The 25198-nt window shown below is 42.8% G+C and overlaps 1 protein-coding gene across 2 annotated transcripts in view; it reads right to left on the reverse strand.

Moving 5' to 3' along the window:
* The window catches only part of PSTPIP2 (proline-serine-threonine phosphatase interacting protein 2), a 50255-nt gene that overhangs the window by 19137 nt on the left and 5920 nt on the right, over nucleotides 1-25198 (reverse strand). For both annotated transcript variants that reach the window (XM_039344540.1, XM_039344539.1), the window contains exons 2-5: nucleotides 8605-8705; nucleotides 7012-7089; nucleotides 5164-5198; nucleotides 2873-2979 (exon numbers count right to left, since the gene is read on the reverse strand). In XM_039344540.1, coding sequence (XP_039200474.1) covers nucleotides 2873-2979; nucleotides 5164-5198; nucleotides 7012-7089; nucleotides 8605-8705 — 321 coding nt within the window. The remainder of the gene's footprint in view (nucleotides 1-2872; nucleotides 2980-5163; nucleotides 5199-7011; nucleotides 7090-8604; nucleotides 8706-25198) is intronic.

Below are 25198 nucleotides of genomic sequence, written 5' to 3' on the forward strand. Positions count from 1 at the left end.
TGCTTCTCTCCTTGATCGGTTTCCATCCGTTGCTTCCTGTCCTGCCTTCAGGCGCTTTGGAGGTTGATTTACTCTAAGTTTCTTTTTCGTGTTTCCCCTTCCCGTAAACCACAGTTTCTCAACCTCGGCAATTTTTAAGATCTGTTGACTTCGAGAATTCCCCAGCCAGCCGTGGGAATTCACCCATGGGAACCTGCCCATTTTTGCTGGGGAACTCCGGGACTTCCACACCTCTTAAAGTTGTTAACACCACCGTACACTAAGAAACATTCCCTATAATTGTCCTGTTTCTTCCAAAGGTGCTTTTTTTCCCCACAAGGCAACTGGACTTCCTGTGTTTTTCTTTGAAGACATTTCGCTTCTCATGCAAGAGGCTTCTTCAGTTCGGACTGGATGGTGGAGGATGGAAGGATTTATACTCCTTGTACAGACGGTCACTTCAATGCTGCTTTTTCAAAAGGCAATGCAATTGACTGCAAATGACCGGCAATCTGCAAGGAGTATAAATCCTTCCATTTCCCCACCATCCAGTCAGAGCTGAAGAAGCTTCTTGGATGAGAAGCAAAACATCTTCAACGAAAAACAAAGGAAGTCCAGTTGCCTCCTGAAAAAAGCACCTTTGGGACATCCATGACCTGGATGACGGAGAAGCTCCATAGACACCCCGTTGTTAAGAAAAGCAGTCATTCAGCAAATTGACAATATTGCTGATGAGGTGGTAAAGTGAAATTGAAGTCCAAGTTGCCTTGAAAAAAAAAAAGCATCTTTGGGGTAACTATGGCCTGGATGACTGAGAATCTCCGTGGACAGTCGTGTTTCTTCCTCTATATTCCTAAATGTCTCTTAGACATGCTATGTGGAAACTCAACCCTTGTGTAATAGAGGGGGGAAAAACCCCATTGTGATGTCCTTGATACTAAAAATTAAAAATTGGCAGCTGTTAATCCTGAACTTTGAAATATCACATAAGCTTAAACGAGGAAATTGCACACAGGAGGTCTTTGACTTGCAAAAGATCAAATAATAATAATAATAAGTGGAGAAGATAACAAAATACAAAGACCTACAAACAGAAATAGAAAGACTGTGGCAAAAGCAAGCAAGGGTAGTACCAATAGTCATAGGCTCCTTGGGTGCAATCCCAAAACAACTGGAGCACCACTTGAACACCATCATCGGCATTGACAAATTTGCTATTAGTCAATTGCAAAAGGCGGCCTTACTAGGAACTGCTTCCATCCTGCGACGATATCTGTAATACCATCAAACATCCACATCTGCCTATCCCAGGTCCTGGGTAAGGACTCGAAAGGTAGACAAAATGCCAAATCCAATCTGAACATCTGGCTGACTGTGCGATGATCGATAATAATAATAAAGTTGGAAGGGACCTTGGAGGTCATCTAGCCCAACCCCCTGCTCAGGCAGGAAACCCTATACCATTTCAGACAAATGGCTGTCCAGTCTCTTCCTAAAATCTTCCAGTGTTGGAGCATTCACTGCTTCTGGGGGCAAGTTGTTCCACTGGTTAATTGTCCTCACTGTCAGGAAATTTCAGCTTAGTGTTCCAGGTTGTTTCTCTCCTTGATTAGTTTCCATCTGTTGCTTCTTGAATGGTCTAGTCAAAGTGGCCATTCAAGGTTACAACGGCCCTGGAAAAAGTGACTTGTGACCATTTTTCACACTTACCACAATTGCAGCATCCCCGTGAGTCACGTGACCCTATAAAACTAATATTACCTCCCATGGGTTTTAAAAGTTTGGTTTCCATTAGGGATTGTTCAGATTTAATAATAATAATAATAAAGTTGGAAGGGACCTTGGAGGTCATCTAGTCCAGTCCCCTGCTCAGGCAGGAAACCCTAGACCATTTCAGACAAATGGCTGTCCAGTCTCTTCTTAAAAACTTCCAGTGTTGGAGCATTCACCACTTCTGGAGGCAGGTAGTTCCACTGGTTAATTGTTCTCACTGTCAGGAAGTTTCTCCTTAGTTCCAGGTTGCTTTTCTCCTTGATCAGTTTCCATCCGTTGCTTCTTCTCCTGCCTTCAGGCGCTTTGGAGAATGGCTTGACTCCCTCTTCTTTGGGGCAACCCCTGAGATATTGGAACACTGCTATCATGTCCCCCTTCATCCTTCTCCTCGTTAAACTAGACATACCCAATTCCAGCAACCGTTCCTTATGTTTTTCTTACTCTCTGAAGACCCACAGATTAACAGAGATTGGAAAGTCAAAAAGTTGCCATTCTGCCACAACTAGTCTGTCAAGGTAATGATTTAAAAGCTAACCAACTGATGTAATGTAAGATGTGATGATGGGAATGACTCAGCAGGGTCTGTGTCTTTTTAAGAGCAAGCAGAGAGTTGAAGTCCACGAGTCATAAGTTGCCAAGGATGGAGACCCCTGCTAAGGGTGGGCTGGGAAGTTGTCCAGCATCCCTAGTTATCACTCCCACATTCAGTCAAGGAGGACTTGCCATCAATAATCTACAAAGTCAAGGTATTGATTTAACAGCTAACCAGCTTATGTAATGTAAAATGTAATGATGGGAATGACTCAGCAGGGTCTATGTCCCTTTAAGAGCCAGCTGGGTCTGTGTCTCTTTAAGAGCCTGAGTATAAAAGGGAAGACTCTGCTGCTGTGTTCTCTCTCTTCCGTTTTTCCTGCTGTGTGTTGGAGTTTGCTGTATTAGCCCATGTATGTGTATTGTTGCTGGTCTATGATATTGTAGATAGTGTAAGATAAACCACCATTTAATACAAGCCACTGTTTTCTGTGTTTATTCCTGGGTTATCTCACGCATTAAGACTGTGCACACTCTGACATGCAATTTCAATTCATATTTATCGATGATACTCTGAGATATTCCTTACCTTTTTACGGTGGAATTTTTGCTTTTCTCTGAAATCCTCCATTTTCTTGGCCTCTTCCCTGAGGTTCTGGGCTAGCTGCATATGGATCTGGCCGACCGTCTCCACTCCTTAGGAACAAGAAGTCCAAACGGTCATCAATTCTGGCAGGAAAGCCATTTTTATTGTCATTTTATAGGTGAGAAACCAGCGCAGAAACTCAGCTGGATTTCTACCTTGTGCAAAGCTTAAGGTTTCTACCTTGTGCAAAGCTTAATTTGCTTAAGCATAGTCCTCTCCTTAGGCTACAATTATTTCACATTTCCCAGTTCAGCAGAAATGTGGCCTACAAACCACAGTGGCTGGATTCACACCTTTTACATCAAAGCCAAACTCATCCAAACAAAACCCTGATTCACCCCTCGCTGTGATTCTCACCGGGTGCTCAAGGTTGACTCAGCTTTTCATCCTTCCGAGGTCAGTGAAAAAAAATGAGTTTTGCCTCATTTTATAACCTTTCCCACCACAGTTGCTAAGTGAATCACCGTTAGTAACACGGTTGTTAAATGGATCTGGATTCCCCCGTTGACTTGGCTTGTCGGAATGTTGCAAAAGGGGATCCCGGGACACAGGGCAACCGTCATAAACGCACACCAGTTGCCAAGCGTGCAAAATTGGATCACGTGACCATTGGATGTTCGTTAAGTGGTTGTAAGTGTGAAAGACGGTCGTAAGTCACTTTATTCAGTGCCCGTTGTAACTTTGAACAGTCGTTAAGATGAAGGCTTGTGAGTCTGGAACTGCCTGTGCTCTGCTCTAAACCAACATGTCATTTGGGTCCAACATTGCGTTCGGTCTGAACCCAGCTATGGTGACTTATACTCCAAACCACGGTTAAAACTAATGATGCTCGGTTAAAGCCACTGTTGTGATCTCTTGGCTAGCCTAAGAGTTAGCTCAAAAAGTTAGCATCTCGTGTTAGTATCATTGGACCCTACGCTCGTTCCAACACACCTCCTTGGACTGAATCTGATGAAGTAAATGAGCTGGAACAGGACCCTATGGAGGCTGAGGGAGAGGTGTCTGTGGCTTCAGAGGGATGTGGGGCTGAGGCAGGGCAGGGCCCTTCAGGAGTGGGACAGGATGAACAGGAGAGAAAGAGTTCAGGCGATAAGCAAGGGCCACCCCCTCCTGATCCTAGAGAACGGAGAGTGGAGAGAAGGAGGCAATAACGCAGGCAGGCTCAACTACTCGGGAGGAGAGCGTCCCGCCCCTCTCTACAAAGCACACCTGGAGACTGAGACTTAAGGAGACACTGTGGGGAGAGGAATTTGTCAGGAACAAACGCTGATTCCTTGGAGTTTTGTGTGTTGTTGCTGATCTTGGAAACAGGTCTCTGATCTCTTGTTCGGTGTTGTGATTTCTCCTTGGAAACCCGGAAACTCTGACCGTTGGACTGACTGACAAACTTGATTTGGTGTTCAAAGACCCCGGATTGTATTTTGGCTTCTCTTCTGAAACTGCTCAAGCAAACTTGTATTTCCACAGACTCGTTAGATTTTGGATGTATGTGTCATTCCTTGTTATCTAATTCCTCTCCTAATCAGACTGCGTGTGAAACTACCTGCAGCCGGAGGCTGCTGAAGGTGTGTGTGTGTTCCTTTGTTCTGGGGCTTGCCAGAAACATGGGAGCATTTGGGGGAAACTTGGAGCAACTGCATTGCCTCTGTGCCATGCCTTGGGTCATCACAACTACCAAAACATCTACAGTTACTAAAGTAGCAGGAAAAAGCTGGGCTGTTTCTATGACAGAAGGGAGAGCTCCATATTCTGGGGTCAAGGAGAGTTCTAGGGCTTCCCAACTTGGGCATGACCCTAATAACTAACTCTAAGATGAACAAGATGTATCTCAGAAGTTCCTGCCTGCTGACAATAACAGTACTACAATCCAGCAATGTGGGAAACTCTCAGGCTGTATGTCGTAAGGGAGCCCCAAACGTTGGCTGACTGACAAGTAGGGTTCCTCAAACTCTACAGCAGGGATGTCCAACCTTGGCAACTTTTAAGACCCGTGGACTTCAACTCCCAGAAGTCCTCAGCCAGCCATCACCAGGAGACAGAGAGTTCTAGTCCAGCCAGCTGGGTGACTTTGGGCCACTGGTTTTATCCTCAACCAGCATGTATGATGACCACCTTATCTGGGTATTATGGGAATTGTAGTTGCCCGACAGGGAGAATCCACAGGCAGAGCTGATTTATTTCCCCCACAAACCAAGTTCAACTTGAGTAACCGTGACATGCCGCAGATAACTTACGTTGCTTGAAAACCTCCAGTGCTCTTCTCAGGGTGCTAAAATGAAAGGAAAACAGACAATGCACACTCTGGGGTTGAGCAACCGCGAAATTGTGTTGATGTCACCGAAACACACACACACACAAAACAAGACTTTGTTATGGGCTTCCAGAAATTACTCCAATTTCAACACCGGATTAGGCAAGTTCTGAAACTCAAAACGCAGCTCTACAGTCAGATAAATTTCTGCACTTCTCTTTCCTCCTTTGCTAGTGAACGTCTCTGGCGGGCTGAGTAAAACATTTCTCAATCGTTCAGTGGACACTCGAAATGCAAAATGCAAAATGCAGAAGACCCGTTTAGTTCAAGCAATTCGGAAAAACAATGCCCCAAGGTCAAGTTTGCACAATGCACTAAGCCAGGGCACATGAGTTGCATGCACCTTATTAGTTGGGTTCCTCCCCCGATCCGCTAAAACCTGAAGAAGCAAACCACATCCTAGTTTTATGCCTTGGGTGAAGCCAGCAAATGGCTCGTGAAACAAAGCCAGTCTGCGTTTGAAGAGTGGAAGGCAGAGCAAGTTGCTCCTTAAGACAACGGAAAATCCGAGGGGTTGCCCTTCCCCAAGTCCACCATGACTGCTTTGAGATCAAACCAGTTTGGCCTAGGGCAAGGGCAGGCAACCATGGCTCTTCTGTGACTCGTGGACTTCAACTCCCAGAATTCCTGAGCCAGCCACGCTGAGGGGAAAGGGAGAGGTTTCCAAGCTGAGCCATGCTGGCTGAGGAATTCTGAGAGTTGAAGTCCACGAATCAATAAAAGAGCCAAGGTTCCCCACCCCTGCGCCTACATCAGGGGTCTTCAAACTTGGCAACTTTAAGACTTGTGGACTTCAACTCCCAGAATTCCTGAGGGAGCATGAGGGAACTATGGCCCCCTCATGACTCGTGGACCTCAACTCCCAGAATTCCTGAGTCAGCCGTGCTGAGGAGAAAGGGAGAGGTTTCCAAGCTGAGCCATGCCGGCTCAGGAATTCTGGGAGTTGAAGTCCACAAGTCATAAAAGAGCTAAGGGTGCCTACCCCTGGCCTAGGGGTTAAGGCATCAGGCTGGAAACCAGATAATGATGATGGTGAGTTCTAGTCCCGCCTTAGGCCTGAAAGCCAGCTGGGTCACTTTGGGCCAATCACCAGGAGACTGTGAGTTCTAGTCCTGCCTTAGGCATGAAAGCCAGATATAGATAGATAGATAGATAGATAGATAGATAGATAGATAGATAGATAGATAGATAGATAGATAGATAGATAGATAGATAGAGGCCTAGACCTAGACCTAGACCTAGAGATAGAGATAGATATAAAAAAACATTCCAGGGAATGAAAACAAGTGTTAAATTAGATGTCCTTGACAATGGCAGAGAGAGATGCACCAAGAAGCACTTTCTTTTGCCCAATGCTAGCCCAAGGCATCTGTCTCCATAAGTAACCCCGCCCCAAGACAAAGAGAAACTGTCTTTCCATGACTGTATTTTCCTTCCAAATTAGGAACTAAAGCCCTTGGAGATAAGGTCAGCCTGAACAAATGGCAAAAAAACTGCAAATTCCTCAGACTTCAGACAGCAATTCCTATCAATTCATTCCTGCATAGATGCAAGCATTGATTTGTGCGTCCTTATTCAAAAAAAATAAAATAAAATAAACCATCCATCGGATAGGATTTCCTTCTATTTTCAGAAGATCATCTGGACTTTTTTAAACTAGGGATAAATGGCCAGGCTGAAGTCTCTAGGTGAAGAATGGGGCATTTGACCGAGAATGATAGCTTAAAAGATTTCTCCAAAGTTCCTTTTCCCCAAAAGTGGGCTGGCTTACTTTAGCTCTGTCTGTCCACACGGCTTCTTCCGTGACAGGTTCATCAGCTCCTTCCCATATCTTTCTTCTATAGAAGCCCTGAAACAGACAAAGATTGGTGTAAACATCAGGTTCTAGGCAAGCACAGAGTGCCGATCCATGATTTCATCAGAGCCGTGGTGGCGTGGTGGCTAGAATGCAGTATTGCAGGTTGACTCTGCCCACTGCTAGAAGTTCGATTTTGACAGGGTTCAAGCTTGACTCAGCCTTCCACCCTTCCGAGGTCAGTAAAATGAGGACTCAGATTGTTGAGGGGCAATAGGCTGACTCTGTAAATCACTTAGAGAGGGGCTTTAAAGCACTGTGAAGCGGTATATAAGCGCTAGTGCTATTGCTACTGCCAATAATAATAATAATAATAATAATAATAATAATAATAGTAGTAGTAGTAGTAGTAGTAGTAGTAAAGTTGGAAGGGACCTTGGAGGTCATCTAGTCCAACCCCCTGCTCAGGCAGGAAACCCTATACCTCCCATTTCCCTCAGCATGGCCGGCTCAGGAATTCTGGGAGTTGAAGTTCACAAGTCACAAAAGAGTCAAGGTTGCCTACTCCTATCCTATTTCAAACTTTTAGGGATTCGGACAACCCTCAACTTACAACCATAATTTTATCCTGGAATTACAGTCATAAGTCACGGTGGTTGTTAAGGAGGTCACCATGTGACTGCCCCAATTGTACGACCTGTTTTGCGTTAAATGATTGCCACGGTCATTAAGCCATTATACCCCAATAGTGTTTTTATTGGGAACCAGAAATAAAAGTTGCAAATTGCTGACTTGTGATTGTGGGACACTGCAAACGGCCGTAAAATACAACTGTATGATTGTATGACTGCAGGAGCAGAGGTGTGTGGCCAGCCATCAGATGTTTGAAACCAGATCCCTAAGCAGCTTTGGGGAGGTCCACCATAATTTCAAATGGTCACTAAGCGAGGTAGTTAAGAACTACTGTACAGGAGCTAGAAAGTTCACCACAATGTAAAAAAGATGCTGAGACTCTAGAAAGAGTCCAGAGAAGAGCAACAAAGATGATCAGGGGACTGGAGGCTAAAACATATGAGGAACAGTTGCTGGAATTGGGTATGTCTAGTTTAACAAAGAGAAGGACGAGGGGGGACATGATAGCAGTCTTCCAATATCTCAGGGGCTGCCCCAAAGAAGAGGGAGTCAAGCTATTCTCCAAAGCGCCTGAAGGCAGGACAAGAAGCAATGGATGGAAACTAACCAAGGAGAGAAGCAACCTAGAACTAAGGAGAAACTTCCTGAAAGTTAGAACAACTAACCAGTGGAACAACCTGCCTCCAGAAGCGGTGAATGCTCCAACACTGGAAGTTTTTAAGAAGAGATTGGACACCCATTTGTCTGAAATAGTATAGAGTTTCCTGCCTGATCAGGGGGTTGGACTAGATGACCTCCAAAGTCCTTTCCATCATCATCATCATCATCATCATCATCATCATCATCATCATCATTATTATTATTATTATTATTATTATTATTATTATTATTATTATTATTAACTTTTCGCCGTCCCAGAAAATCAGTCATACACACCTTTCTCGCAAAAAGTCCTCAAATTCCTTGCAGTTCTTCCGGCCGTCATTCAAGTGCTGGACAATGTTGTCGTATCCAGCTGTGCTGATCAAGTCTGTTGTCTGAAAAGAATGTGTGAAGCTTGGTTAGGCAAATAACATGCACAACGTTCTCCACAACAGTCGGCAAAGAGAAGCAAGCCAGGATGGTATATTGGTTACAAAGGCGCAGTCACCTTCTTGTACCAAAATGAAAAGTTTTTTTCTGGATCCAGTCACCAATGTCCAGAGCTGCTAGAATAAATTCTTTCTGATAAAGCTGGAGGCATTTATGATTTATCCTACAGAATCAACTGTCGCGAATTCAACCGATTCTACGTGGGGCAAACATCACGTCAATTAAAAACCAGGATCCAGGAACACCGGCTGGCAGTCAAACGCCAAAATCCCAAATCCTTAATTGCTACCCACTCCGACATCAAACAAGACCAGATAACAACAACAACAACAACAACAACAACAACTGTACTACTTGGAACATCTTATATTTTAAGGAGGTACCTGGCTGACACCTAGGATGCTGGTAGCAACCTGTGTCAACCATCAGCGCCAGCCAATCTGAATATTCAGTTGACTGAGATTCATGTCTAATGAATAAAAGAAAAAAATAATGAGGAGGAGGAGGAGGAGGAAGAGGAGAAGAAGAAGAAGAAGAAGAAGAAGAGGAAGAGGAAGAGGAAGAGGAAGAGGAAGAGGAAGAGGAAGAGGAAGAGGAAGAAGAAGAAGAAGAAGAAGAAGAAGAAGAAGAAGAAGAAGAAGAAGAAGAAGAAGAAGAAGAAGAAGAAGAAGAAGAAGAAGAAGAAGAAGAACTCTTCGGACTCGCGGTATGACTGTATTATTTTATTGTTTTATGATTGTTTTAACTCTGTACCCGCCCTGAATCCTTTGGGATTGGGCGGCATATAAATAAAATTAAATACAAATACAAAAATACAAAGTAGTAGTAGTAGTAGTAGTAGTAGTAGTAGTAGTAGTTGGAAGTGACCTTGGAGGTAATCTAGTCAGGCAGGAAACCCTATACCAGTGGTTCTCAACCTGTGGGTGGGGACCCCATTTGGGGTCGAACGACCATTTCACGGGGGTCGCCAAACAACGCAGTCCGCCATTTTCTTCCCCTTTTCCTTAGCTGTGCTACTCCCTTTTATTCTATTGGCTTTTGAAAGCCAATAGAAGAGACTCTCTTGAATAGAGTCTAATTCTATTGGCTTTCCAAAGCCAATAGGAATTGTCCAGGCTGTCTCTGCCCTGCTGAGCCCGCTAAAAGTCCCATTCTGCAAACGGGGCTGCACCAGTTGAGTAGTCCTCGACTTACGACCGGTTGAGTAGTCCTCGACTTACGACCGGTTGGGGGTCGCGGCATTAAAAAGGTTGAGAACCACTGCCCTATACCATTTCAGACAAATGGCTGTCCAGTCTCTTCTTAAAAACTCACAATGTTGGAGCATTCACAGCTTCTGGAGGCAGGTTGTTCCACTGGTTAATTGTTCTCACTGTCAAGAAATTTCTCCTTAGTTCTAGGTTGCTTCTCCCTTTGATTAGTTCGATTGGAGTAACACAAAAATCGTGGGCCACCCTACCACCCGCCACGCCCGTGAGTTCATCGGAGCCTGGCACCCCACAAGCAATTCCATCCACAGAGACATCGATCTACAACCAGCCTACGAACCCCTCAGGATCCAAATCAACCACACAGCCAAGCAGAGACAGCAACGACCCTCAACCATCCCGCGCAATCCCCCACTCCAGCAGCAGTTCCCTCCCAATGGCCCTGAACTGATATAACCTCCCCATCACAAGACCCATCACAGGATTCTCACTGATGACTTTCACCAGCTTATAAAACAGTATTTTTTTCAAATTTGGTATCCGGTCCCTGAATCCTTATTGTTTTCCCTGCATATGTGCTCTTGTCTGGGGCCTGCCATAAGAAAGGCCGAGCGCCAAAGAATGGAGGCCTTTGAACTATGGTGCTGGAGAAGACTCCTGCGAGTCCCCTGGACTGCAAGGTGATCCAACCAGTCAGTCCTAGAGGAGATCAACCCTGACTGCTCTTTAGAAGGCCAGATCCTGAAGTTGAAATTCAAGTACTTTGGCCACCTAATGAGAAGGAAGGACTTACTGGAGAAGAGCCTGATGCTAGGAAAGATGGAGGGCAAGAGAAGAAGGGGATGACGGAGAAGGAGGTGGCTGGTGGAGTCCCTGAAGCAGTAGGCGAGAACTTAAATGGACTCCAGAAGATGGTAGAGGACAGGAAGGCCTGGAGGAACGTCGTCCATGGGGTCGCGATGGGTCGGACACGACTTTGCAACTAACAACAACAAATTCTTCTGGGGGGGGCAATTAGCTTTCACTTGGGATAACTTTCACTTTCTATCTTTCCTCTCCCACCTCTCTCCACTTGAGAAAAGTATGTGTCTCCCTTATTAGGAGACAGTTACGGAGAAGCAAAACTGGAGAAGATCTTGAGATGTTTGCCAACTGTCCCAATTATTCAAACATCATGCCACCTGTGGACTGGCTGGATTTCAAATGGACACTATGACTTTGGTGGGAGGAGGAAGATTGCTAGTTTAACTATACCAGGGGTAGGCCACCTTGGCTCTTTTCTGACTCGTGGACTTCAACTCCCAGAATTCCTGAGCCAGCATGAGGGAACTATGGCCCCTTCATGACTTGTGGACTTCAACTCCCAGAATTCCTGAGCCAGCATGGGGGAACTATGCCCTCTTCATGACTTGTGGACGTCAACTCCCAGAATTCCTGAGCCAGAATGAGGGAAACTTTGGCCCCTTCATGACTCGTGGACTTCAACTCCCAGAATTCCTGAGTCAGCATGGGAGAACTATGGCCCCTTCATGACTTGTGGACTTCAACTCCCAGAATTCCTGAGCCAGCGTCGGGGAACTATGGCCCCTTCATGACTTGTGGACTTCAACTCCCAGAATTCCTGAGCCAGCATGAGGGAAACTTTGGCCCCTTCATGACTTGTGGACTTCAACTCCCAGAATTCCTGAGCCAGCATGGAGGAACTATGGCCCTCCTTTATGACTCATGAACTTCAACTCCCAGAATTCCTGAGCCAGCATGGGGGAACTTTGGCCCCCTCATGACTCGTGGACTTCAACTCCCAGAATTCCTGAGCCAGCATGGCTCAGCTTGGAAACCTCTCCCTTTCCCCTCAGCATGGCTGGCTCAGGAATTCTGGGAGTTGAAGTCCACCAGTCATAAAAGAGCCCTGAACTATACCATTTAAGCGGGATTTTCCCCAGATCTCACCATGACTTCCCGGTTGTCAGTAACCCCTAATCAAAGTTTCCTTTTGAGACAATGCCTGTTTCAAGAGTTCTGCTTAATTGGGTGGTCAGCTGAGGTGGGCCCTGACACTGGGCCACTTTAAAATGTGGGGGAATTCTGGGAGTTGAAGTCCACACAGGTTAAAATGGCCATATTTGAGGAACACCATGCTAGAGTAGAGAACATAATAAAGTCAGTGAAGTAAATTTGGCTACGTTTCTCCACTGACATCCTGAACTTCTCGTTGGGACTTTTTCCTAATGGGTCATCCTCCAGAAAACGTCAGACTGCCACTTCCATCATTCTCAGTCGACATGGAATTGTAGTCCAACACATCTGGAAGGACAAACTGGGATAAACTGATAAGGAAATGAAAGATAAGGAAATGAAAGCTGGTTCTTCTAGGACAGGGGTCCCCAATCCCTGATCTGTGGACCGGTATTGGGCCACGGCATGCCAGCAACCGGTCCGCACAAACAAGCAAAGCCCATCTGTGGGATGCAGGCAGCACACAAAACCACACACTCTCTGGTCCATGGAAAAACTATTCCCCACTGAACACGGTCCCTGGTGCCCAAAAGGTTAGGGACCTCTGTTCTCTTGGAGAAAGACCTGACCTTAGAGAAAACAGGCAGAAATGGTTAGAAAAAATAAAAGTATGGCTTTAACTCCAGGAAACAGAGAAAAGTGTGGGAAACAAACACAGACACAGACATAATTCATTAGGGAAGTTTCTCGACAACTTTTAAGATGTGTTGACTTCCTTTTTCTAATAGTAGTTTTGTTGAAAAGTACAAACAAACACAAAGGATTAAAAGCTAATCCTTGACTTACAATGGAGCCAATATTTCTGAGGTTAAGTGAGACATTTGCTAAAGTCAGTTTTGTTCCCCATTTTACGAACTTCCTTCCCTCAGCTGTTAGGTGAATTATTGCAGTCGTTAACTTAGTCACCCAGTTGCTAGGTGACTCTGTCTTCCCCAGTGACTTTGCTTGTGAAGAGGTCGCAAAAGGGGATTGCAGGATCAAAGGGGCAAAGCTCACTTAACGACTGTCTCACTTAGCAACGGGAACTTTGGGCTCGGTTGTGCTCGTAAGTTAAGGACTCCCTATAAATGAATGAAAGGATGAGCAAGCCAGATGTTTTTGGCACCAAAAATGCATTCTCTTAGGACAGGGGTAAGCAACCTTGGCTCTTTTATGACTCGTGGACTTCAACTCCCAGAATTCCTGAGCCAGCCACGCTGAGGGGAAAGGGAGAGGTTTCCAAGCTGAGCCATGCTGGCTGAGGAATTCTGGGAGCTGAAGTCCACGAGTCATAAAGCGGCCTAGGGCAGGGATAGGCCACCTTGGCTCTTTTATGACTCGTGGACTTCAACTCCCAGAATTCCTGAGCCAGCCATGCTGAGGGGAAAGGGAGAGGTTTCCAAGCTGAGCCAGTCTGGCTCAGGAATTCTGGGAGTTGAAGTCCACGAGTCATAAAAGAGCCAAGGTTGTCTACCCCTGTCTTAGAAACAAAGATTAAAGCAGTGCTTGTCAACTTGGGCAGCTAGATGTGTGGACTTCGACTCCCAGCATTCCCAGCCCACATAGCCCCAACTGGGAATTTTAGGAGGTGGAGTCCCCATGCCTGGAAACTTCTAGGTTGAGAAACATTACGTCAAACAGAGGTCCCCAATCTTTTGGGCACCAGGGACCAGTTCCATGGAGAGAGGTTTCCCTGCGTACTGCAGAGTGCGTGGTTTTGTGTGCATCCCATGGATGGGGCTTTGATAGGTAGGTAGGTAGAAGAGAGAGAGAGATGATAGATAGATAGATAGATAGATAGATAGATAGATAGATAGATAGATAGATAGATAGATAGAAGAGAGAGAGAGAGATAGGAGAGAGATGATAGATAGATAGATAGATAGATAGATAGATAGATAGATAGATAGATAGATAGATAGATAGAAGAGAGAAAGAAGATAGATACATAGATAGAAGAGAGAAAGAAGATTGATAGATGGATAGATAGATAGATAGATAGATAGATGAGAGAGAGATGATAGATAGATAGATAGATAGATAGATAGATAGATAGATAGATAGATAGACAGATAGATAGAAGAGAGAGAGATAGGAGAGAGATGATAGATAGATAGATAGATAGATAGATAGATAGATAGATAGATAGATAGATAGATAGATAGATAGAAGAGAGAAAGAAGATAGATAGATACATAGATAGAAGAGAGAAAGAAGATTGATAGATAGATAGATAGATAGATAGATAGATAGATAGATAGATAGATAGATAGATGGATGGATGGATGGATGGATGGATGGATGGATGGATGGAGGATGGATGGATGGATAGATAGATAGATAGATAGATAGAGGAGAGAGAGAGAGAGATAGGAGAGAGATGATAGATAGATAGATAGATAGATAGATAGATAGATAGATAGATAGATAGATGAAAGATGATAGATAGATAGATAGATAGATAGATAGATAGATGAGAGAGAGAGATAGGAGAGAGATGATAGATAGATAGATAGATAGATAGATAGATAGATAGATAGATAGATAGATAGAAGAGAGAGAGGATAGACAGATAGATAGATAAGATAGATAGATAGATAGATAGATAGATAGATAGATAGATAGATAGATAGATAGACAGACAGACAGACAGACAGACAGATAACCTTTATTGTATTTTTTTACTGTTAGCACAATGGCACACATTAAAAATGAAATTTAGTTGCTTGCTCTCAAAGTGTACACATACCTAACACACATTTAAACATACTATATACCAGTGGTGGCGAACCTACGGCACGGGTGCCAGAGGCGGCACTCAGAGCCCTCTCTGTGGGCACACCTGCCATTACCCCAGTCCTAGGCCTTCAGCTGGGTTTTATAAAACCTTTTCGCTTTAGGCCTTCGCCGCCATGTGCAAAAAAAAAAAAGGTTCAATCAATCAGTCAATTACAACTTCTCGCGGGGAAAAAAAAAGATCTTGCAAAGTTGGAATTGATTGATTGAACTTTTTAGTCCCACCCAGTCTGCCATTACCACTGCAGCCACGCCCACCCAATGGGCCACACCCACCCAATGGGCCACACCCATCTGACACCCGACGATGCATAAGTAGGTTTTGGGTTGCAGTTTGGGCACTCGGTCTCTAAAAGGTTCGCCATCACTGCTATATACAACCTATGTACAGACCTACACTCTTCCATATAAGTGACATAAATATTAATCACTGTCCATCTTGAATACATAACGGAAGGAGGAAGCTTGAAAGTTCACAAGGTTAATACTATATGGAACAAAACTGGGACTGAATCCGGATGTTCTGCTTTGGATACCATGGAGCCCCCCGCCCCTCCCCAGAATTGAACAACGAAAACAGTTCGTGAAGAGGGTGTGTAGTGTCCCAGACAATCTTGCAGATCTTGCTCAGGCATTGCTTATATGCCATGTCCCGGATGGGAGGGAGGGAGCTGCCAATAATCTTTTCTGCCGTCCTCACCACTCTCTGCACCGCCTTCCTGTCTGAAGCGGGGATGCTTCCAAACCAGACTGTGATGCTGTATGACAGGATGCTTGTTTCTGCGGACCGATTGCTGGCATACCACGGCCCAGTATCGGTCCACAGATCAGGGATTGGGGACCCCTGATGTAAAATATTAAACTATTTACGGTCTGTTGGGGGGAATAGATTAGGTGAAACCTGGCTCAAGAGTAGCAACTGTGAGAGGGACCTCAGAGTCCTAGTAGACAATCACCTAAATATGAGCCAGCAGTGTGCTGCAGCTGCCAAAAAGGCCAACACAGTGCTGGGCTGCATTAACAGAGGAACAGAATCAAGATCACGTGAGGTGTTAATACCACTTTACAAGGCCTTGGTAAGGCCACCCTTGGAATACTACATCCTACATTGGTCACCACGATGTAAAAAAGATGTTGAGACTCCAGAAAGAGTACAGAGAAGAGCAATGAAGATGATCAGAGGGCTGGAGGTTAAAACATATGAAGAACGGTTGCTGGAATTGGGTATGTCTAGTTTAATGAAGAGAAGGACGAGGGATTACATGGTAGCAGTGTTCCAGTATCTCAGGGGTTGCCCCAAAGAAGAGGGAGTCAAGCTATTCTCCAAAACACTTAAAGGCAGGAGAAGAAGAGAAAAAACCAGAAGAAAGAAGAAGCAATAGATGGAAACTAACCAAAGAGAGAAGCAACCTAGAACTAAGGAGAAACTTCCTGACAGTGAGGACAATTAACCAGTGGAACAACCTGCCACCAGAAGCGGTGAATGCTCCATCACTGGAGGTTTTCAAGAAGAGACTGGACAGCCATTTGTCCGAAATGGTACTATAGGGTTTCCTGCCTGAGGAGGGTGTTGGACTAGATGACCTCCAAGGTCCCTTCTAGCTCCGTTATTCTGTTCTGTTCTGACAAGGTTTCTGCAGAAGAGATCTACCATTGCTTCCTTCCTAGGGTTGAGGGGAAATGACTGGCCCAAGGTCACCCACTGCCTTTGTGCCTGACATGGGACAGTCTGTTTAGCAGAAAATATTTGCATCGGGTCATTTGTTCATCTTTAATTTGCAAAAAGGTTGAAAAAAAATGTAGCCTCTGTGGTCTTTTTTATTTTTTTTCCCCCAAACTGTCTTTGTGAAATATTCATCCAGGCAAACATATCAGTTCTTCAACTTTGGAGAAAAGGAGAAATGCAAATAATTTATCCAGAGGCTCGTTTCTTTGCTAATTTCCTGCCTCTTTTGTGTGTTCAGATATTTATGTTGCTGTTTTGAATATCATTTGCAGCTTCCTTTTTTTTTTCTTTTTTGCATACCACGCTGGATGTTTTGCATTTCAGTTTTTCAAAAAAAAAAAAAGATAATGTTTTCGGTTTTTTTTAAAAAAATATATTTATTTTGCAGAACTTTGCTCTCTGCTGAAAAGCTCACTTTTTTTTTCTTAACGGATTTGCTCTTAAACTCCGTGGCAACCCATGACTTCCTTATGCCCTTCCTGCCTTTATTTTTCCGGAGAGTTTAAAGTTATTACAGTTTAAAATAATTTATTTATGTTTTTGCTCTTCTGGCTTCTGTCAGAGGCTTCCTTTTTTTTTTTTTTTCTTTTAACCAAACCGTGTCTTTTGAGGAAGTTTCTCTTGAAGTCAGATGCGACTTTGCTGGCCTTCTGAGGTAATTTTCCGAACGTAATGCCATTTCGATAGAAAAGAATATTTGTAACTGGGGGTTGAACTGCAGAATTCCTGGTGTTTTTCTGAGCTTGTTTAACAGAATAACAGAGTTAAAAGGGAGACCTTAGAGGTCTTCTAGTCTTCTAATGTTTTTTGGCAGACGTTTAATTACCTAACTAGGTAACATCATCAGAGTTAGTGGCTGTAGAGTTTGCTCCGTTTATATATAGTAGCTTGCCCATAACTTGGCTTGACCAAATAGGAATATATTCCATCACTTTACAACTTACATCTGACCATATTTATACGCTGGTTTTTGCTTCGAAAGCCCGAAGCATCATTCTACTTGAAGGAAAATCTTCTTTCATGTGTATCTACCTGAACTTTCAAGATCATAATAATAAGAGAATTCCAATATCTCAAGGGCTGCCCCAAAGAAGAGGGAGTCAAGCTATTCTCCAAAGCGCCTGAAGGCAGGACAAGAAGCAACGGATGGAAACTACAGTAGTGGCCAAAATTGTGGAAGCCTTTTAGGAAAAGTGTATTTTTGAGGTTGGATGGCTAATAACACCACTTTTTTGGGGGGGAGTAATACCATAACATTATATATCAATGGAAAGATAATTTAATCAAGAACGTAATGCAACAAAGTTGGTTCAATTATCTGTACTGTATTCTATGAAAGGTTATAGCCAAATAACCAGAAAAAGGAAGCACACCTTGCTTGGGTTGATCTCAGGTAGCTTTCCTTCATCTGGTTGTAGCCAATGAGCACGAGTGTTTAGAGAGCCAATCGAGTGTCATCTTGTTTTGGCAATGAGCCAATTGGATCACAGTAGGATCCAGTGATTGATGTCCTGTATTGAAGCTGAGAAGAGGACATTTGTCAGTGTGTTATGTGATGGCTATCAAGTTGGTTGGGTTTTTTGTGTTCTTTCATTTAGTGAGCTTGTAAAATGTAATAAAATTAAAGGAATGGTGCAAAGAGTTGACCGGTTGCCCAGAAAGCGATGCAAAATAGTATTATTAAGTGAACAAGGCTACAGTTCTAAAGAAATTAGAAGAAAAATGGGTGGAAACTTAACCAAAGGTGGCATTTCTACTGTACGCTTTTCCCAAAAAGTTTCCACAGTTTGGGCCACTCCTGTAACCGAGGAGAGAAGCAAGCTGGAATTAAGGAGAAACTTCCTGACAGTGAGAACAATTAACCAGTGGAACTACCTGCCTCCCAAAATTGTGAATGCTCCAACACTGGAAGTTTTTAAGAAGAGACTGGACAGCCATTTGTCCGAAATGGTATAGGGTTTCCTGCCTGAGCAGGGGGTTGGACTAGATGACCTCCAAGGCCCACTGCTTAATTGTTCTGTCAGATCATTTCATGAGGTTCTCTTCCAGGACCCCCCACCGAAGGAGAGAAGCCCCTCCCATCGTCTAAATGCCCTCTACAGTCAGGTTAGCCTCAATTCAGCACCAGGTGTAGAAGGAGACCTTTCCATTTTCCTCCTCTCTTTAATTACCTTTCCATCCTCGAGGCCTAGTTTTGCCTGCTGCTTTGATTAAAAATTTGATTTCAGCTTTGTCTTTTCTTTTTTTAAAGCGTGGTCTAATACAAAGGGCCCAGAGAGTTTCAGCTAGTTAGTGCCATACGCTAAATAAATAATAAAATAAATTGAGTGGTTTAAAAGTTTTAATGGAATGAGAGAAAAGAAAGAGGGAGAAAGAATGAAAGGAAGGAAGGAAGGAAGGAAGGAAGGAAGGAAGGAAGGAAGGAAGGAAAAAAAGAAAGAAAGAAAGGAGAGAAAGAAAAGAGAGAAAGAAAAAAGAAAAAAGAAAAGAAAGAAGGAAGAAAGAAAGATAAAGAAAGAAAAGAGAGGAAGGAAGGAAACAAAGAAAAAAGAGGGAGAAAGAATAGAAGGAAAGAAAGGAGAGAAAGAAAGAAAAGAAAGAATGAAAGGAAGGAAGGAAGGAAGGAGAAAGAAAGAAAAGGAAAATAGAAAGATAAAGTAAAGAGAAGAAGGAAGGAAGGAAAGAAAAGAGAGAAAGAAAAAAGAAAGAAAAAAAGAAACAAGAAAGAAAAGAAGGAGGGAGAAAGAATGAAAGGAAGGAAGAAAGGAAGGAAGGAATGAAAGAAAAGAGAAAGAAAAAAAGAAAAAAAGAAAAGAAAGAAAAGAAGGAAGAAAGATAAAGAAAGAATGAAAGGAAGGAAGAAAAGAAGAAAGGAAAGAAAGGAAAAAGAAAGAGAAAAGAGGGAGAGAAAGAAAAAAGAAAGAATGAAAGGAAGGAAGAAAAATAAAGAAAAGGAAGGAAGGAAGGAAGGAAGGAAGGAAGGAAGGAAGGAAGGAAGGAAGGAAGGAAGGAAGGAAGGGATAATACAGGTAGTCCTTGACTTATGACCACAACTGAGCCCAAAATTTATGTTGCTATGGGAAACACTGCGCCCCAAATTTCCCTTAAGAAGCAAGGGAAACTCATTGAGTTTCGCCTCCTATTACGACCTTTCTTGACACACTTATTAAGTGAATCACTGCAGTTGTTAAGTTAGTAACACGGTCGTTAAGTGAATCGGGTTTCCCCCATCGACTTTGCTTGCCAGAAGGTCGTCCCCTGACCCTGGGCCCCTGCAACCGTCATAAATACGAGTCAGTCACCAAGCATGTCAATTTGGATCACGGGACCACGAGGAGGCCACCCCTGTCCTAAGTGTGAAAAACGGTCGTAAGAACTTTTTTCAGTGCTATTGTTAAGTTCAAACAGTCACTAAACGAACCGTTGTACGTCAAGGATTACATACACATATCAGATAACGGTGCCATCAAGTCAACTCCCTGCACAAAACACAGATGGACCCAAGTAACATTTTTGGCAAAAAAGAAAAAGAAAAAAAGAAATATTCCACAAATGGTTTTCTGATCAGTCTCTGGCAGGGGGAAAAAAAACTGTACCCATTCCAAATGCCAAAGTCCCCATTCCCAAAGCTGAAACACATCATTTTACTGCTCGTAATCAATTTAAATGTTATCCCTACTCTGTTATCAGCCTGAAAGTGTACACCAGGTGTGTCCAATCTGAGGCCCACAGACCACGTGCAACCCTGGACAGTCAGTAATGCAAGCCAAACAAGACAATAAAAATGACAGTAAAACAAAATAAAGCAGGTTATTTAGATATGTTAACTATATTTTATAATATAGTGACAGGATAGCAGCGTCCCAATCTCTCAGGGGCTGCCCCAAAGAAGAGGGAGTCAAGCTATTCTCCAAAGCGCCTGAAGGCAGGACAAGAAGCAACGGATGGAAACTCATCAAGGAGAGAAGCAACCTAGAACTAAGGAGGAATTTCCTGACAGTTAGAACAATTAACCAGTGGAACCACCTGCCTCCAGAAGTGGTGAATGCTCCAACCCTGGAAGTTTTTAAGAAGAAACTGGACAGCCATTTGTCTGAAATGGTATTATAGGGCTTCCTGCTTGATCAAGGTGTTGGACTAAATGACCTCCAAGGTCCCTTCCAACTTTATTGCTGCTACTACTACTACTACTATTGTTGTTATTATTGCTGTTGTTATTGTCATTATCATTATTATTATTATCATCAGTATTATCGTTATATTGTTGTTGTTATTGTTGTTATTACTATTATTATTATCATTATTATTATATATTTTACATGTGGACCAAGACAACTCCTTTTTGCTCAGTGCGGTCAACGCAAGCCAAAATGTTGGACAGCCAGGTTTTGTACAACTGGAGTGTTATTCAAAACCAGAATTTTGTAACCCACAAACAGTCCTGCAGTTTTGGACAGACTGGACCGTTCAGAAACAGGCATGTAGGGAGCCAAACCTTTGATGGATGGATCTGGTTTAGAATTTTTGGGTCTGCACAGTTGACTGAGGAATTCTGGGAGTTGAAGTCCCCACATCTTCAAGCTGCCATGGAGTATGTATGTTTTTATTTATTCATTCATTCATTCATTCATTCATTCATTCGTCTCCTGCCTTTATATTACTTTTCTAAATAACTCAAAGCGACAAAAATACGCAAACGCACCCTCCTCCTCCTTTCCCCACAGGAACAACCCTGTGAGGTGGTTTGGGTTGAGAGAGAGAGAGAGAGAATGGCTGACCCCAAAGTCACTCAGCTGGTTTTTTTTTATGCCTAAGGCGGAACTAGAAATCACAATTTCCTGCTTCCCAGTCTGCTGTTTTAACCACTAGACCAGGTTGAAAAACATTGGTCTAAGGAGTAAAATATATTATATAAAGAAGCTACCATCTTCCTCACTCTGTCCAGTTCACAGGAGAGCCTCTTAACTAAGAACAGAGTAGAGTAGAGTAGAATAGAATAGAACAGAATAGAACAAAGCAGAACAGAACAGAACAGAATAGAAAATATGGAATGGAATGGAATGGAGTGGAGTGGAATAGAGTAGAGTAAAGTAGAATAGGATATTAATATAGAGTAGAGTAGAGTAGAGTAGAGTAGAGTAGAGTAGAGTAGAGTAGAGTAGAACAGAATAGAAAATATGGAATTATTTATAGAATGGAATGGAATGGAATGGAGTAGAGTAGAGTAGAGTAGAGTAGAACAGAACAGAACAGAATAGAATAGAAAATATGGAATAGAATAGAATAGAATAGAATCGGAATAGAATAGAATAGAATAGAATAGAATAGAATAGAATAGAATAGAATAGAATAGAAAATATGGAATGGAATAGAATAGAATATGGAATGGAATTAGAAGAATAGAAAATATGGAATGGAATGGAATAGAATAGAATTAGAATAGAATAGAATAGAATAGAATAGAAAATATGGAATTATTTATAGAATGGAATGGAATGGAATGGAGTAGAGTACAGTAGAGTAGAGTAGAGTAGAGTAGAACAGAACAGAACAGAATAGAATAGAAAATATGGAATAGAATAGAATAGAATAGAATCGGAATAGAATAGAATAGAATAGAATAGAATAGAATAGAATAGAAAATATGGAATGGAATAGAATAGAATATGGAATGGAATTAGAAGAATAGAAAATATGGAATGGAATGGAATAGAATAGAATTAGAATAGAATAGAATAGAATAGAAAATATGGAATGGAGTGGAGTGGAGTAGAGTAGAGTAGAGTAGAATAGAAAAAGGAATGGAATGGAATGGAATAGAATAGAATAGAATAGAATAGATATTGGAATATAGAATCGAACAGAACAGAACAGAATAAGAGTTGGAAGGGACCTTAAAAGGTCTTCTAGTCACATCCTCTTGCTCAAGCAGGGGACTTTATACTATTTCACACAAATTTCTAATCTCTTCTTAAAAACCTCCAGTGTTGGAGCATTCACAACTTCTGGAGGCAGGTTGTTCCACTGGTTCCACTGGTTAATTGTTCTAACTGCCAATTTTTTTAATTTCTTCCGAACACAGAGGAAATTGATGTTGCTTTAAACCTGGGAATGCCACAGTCCTGTTCATGAGTAGCACCTTTGAAAAATGAGAAAAATCCTGCGCATTTCAGCGGTTTTTACCATAATTGAATGAGCAAATGGTTCACGCGAATATTGCAATAATCCCCATAAACAGTTCTGAGATCACAGGTCAGCCTCCACTTACATTGGTCTAGTTCCCATCTGAAGAGGCAACGACACTGGAAAAAGTAACTTACAACAGATCCTCGCACTTATGACCATTGCAGCCTCCCCTGGTTATGTGATGAAGATTTGGGCCCTTGGCAACTGGCACGTATCGAAGATAAGCAACCTGGATTTAAGGAGAAACTTCCTGACAGTGAGGACAATTAACCAGTGGAACAGCTGGCCACCAGAAATGGTGGGGGCTCCATCGCTGGAGCTTTTTAAGAAGAGACTGGACAGTCACTTCTCTGAGATGGTATAGGTTTTCCTGCTTGAGCAGGGGGCTGGACTAGAAGACCTCCAAGGTCCCTTCCAGCTCTATTCTATCTATCTATCTATCTATCTATCTATCTATCTATCTATCTATCTATCTATCTATCTATCTATCTATCTATCTTTGTCTCTTAATATCTATATCTATATCTATATATATATTTCTCTCATCTGTCTGTCTATCTATCTATCTATCATCTATGTATGTATGTATGTATGTATCTATCTATCTATCTATCATCTAGTAATAGTAATAGTAGTAAAGTTGGAAGGGACCTTGGAGGTCATCTAGTCCAACCCCCTGCTCGGGCAGGAAACCCTACACCATTTCGGACAAATGGCTGTCCAGTCTCTTCTTAAAAACTTCCAGTGTTGGAGCATTTACTGCTTCTGGAGGCAAGCTGTTCCACTGATTAATTGTTCTCACTGTCAGGAAGTTTCTCCTTAGTTCTAGGTTGCTTCTCTCCTTGATTAGTTTCCACCCATTGCTTCTTGTCCTGCCTTCAGTGCTTTGGAAAATAATTTAATTCCCTCTTCTTTATGGCAGCCCCTGAGATATTGGAATACTGCTATCATGTCCCCCTTGTCCTTCTTTTCGTTAAACTAGACATACCCAATTCTAGCAACCGTTCCTTATATGTTTTAGCCTCCAGTCCCCTAATCATCTTTGTTGCTCTTCTCTGTACTCTTTCTAGAGTCTCAACATCTTTTTTACATCGTGGTGACCAAAACTGGATGCAGTATTCCAAGTGTGTCCTTACAAAGGCATTGAAGAGTGGTATTAATACTTCACGTGATCTTGATTCTATCCCTCTGTTAATGCAGCCTAGCACTGTGTTGGCCTTTTTTGGCAGCTGCAGCACACTGCTGGCTCATATTTAGGTGATTGTCTACTAGGACTCCGAGGTCCCTCTCACAGTTACTACTATTGAGCATGGTGCCACCTATGCTGTACTTGTGCATTTGGTTTTTCTTGCCTAAATGTAGAACCTTGCTTTTTTCACCATTGATTTTCATTTTGTTAGTTAGTGCCCAGTGTTCAAGTCTGTCCAGATCCTTCTGTATCTTAAGCCTGTCTTCTGGAGTGTTGGCTATTCCTGCCAGCTTGGTGTCGTCTGCAAATTTGATGAGTTCCCCATCTATCCCTTCATCCAAATCATTGATGAAGATGTTGAAGAGCACTGGGCCCAGAACAGAGCCCTGGGGCACCCACTACACACTTCCCTCCATATAGATGCAGTTCCATTGAGGACCACTCACTGAGTACGGCTGGTCAGCCAGCTACAGATCCATCTGGTGGTGATTCTGTCTACCCCACATTTTTCTATCTTATCAAGTAGTAGGTTGTGATCTACTTTATCAAATGCCTTACTGAAGTCCAAGTAAATTATGTCCACAGCATTCCTCTGATCCACTAATTTTGTCACTTGGTCAAAGAATGCAATAAGATTTGTCTGGCATGATCTATTTTTGACAAACCCATGTTGGCTTTTAGTAATGACTTTGTTTGCCTCTAGGTGTTCGTTGATTCGTTGTTTGATTATCTTTTCCAGGATCTTCCCAGGTATTGAGGTCAGGCTGATAGGTCTGTAATTTCCTGGATCCATTTTTTTTCCTTTTTTGAGGATGGGAACTACATCAGCTCTTTTCCAGTCCTCTGGTAGTTCCCCTGTGTTCCAGGATCTTTGAAAAATATAGTTCAGTGGCTCCGATATCACATCTGCCAGTTCCTTGAGAACTCTGGGGTGTAATCCGTCTGGTCCTGGCGATTTGAACTCATCTAGGCTGGACAGGTGCTCACTAACGATTTTCTTGCCTATCTTAACTTGTGTTTCTGTTTTGTTTTTTGTGGCACTATTTTTGATAGGTTGGTCTGTTTTTTCCCTTTGTGTAAAGACAGATGCAAAAAATGAGTTAAATAGTTCTGCTTTCTCCCTGTTGCTTGTCACCTTCTTGCCACTTCCACCCACTAATGGACCAATCATTTCCTTCACTTTTTTCTTGTTTTTTACATGTTGAAAGAAGCTTTTTTTGTTATTTTTGACTTTGGTCGCAAGCCTCAGTTCATTTTGAGCCTTGGCTTTCTTCACTTCATCTTTGCAGGCTCGGGCTATTTGCTGATATTCTGACTTAGTTATGTTCCCCTCTTTCC

The sequence above is a fragment of the Crotalus tigris genome, unplaced genomic scaffold (genome assembly GCF_016545835.1).
Source record: "Crotalus tigris isolate CLP2741 ecotype Arizona unplaced genomic scaffold, ASM1654583v1 scf7180000017929.1507224028:355905, whole genome shotgun sequence".
Lineage (NCBI taxonomy): Eukaryota > Metazoa > Chordata > Lepidosauria > Squamata > Viperidae > Crotalus > Crotalus tigris.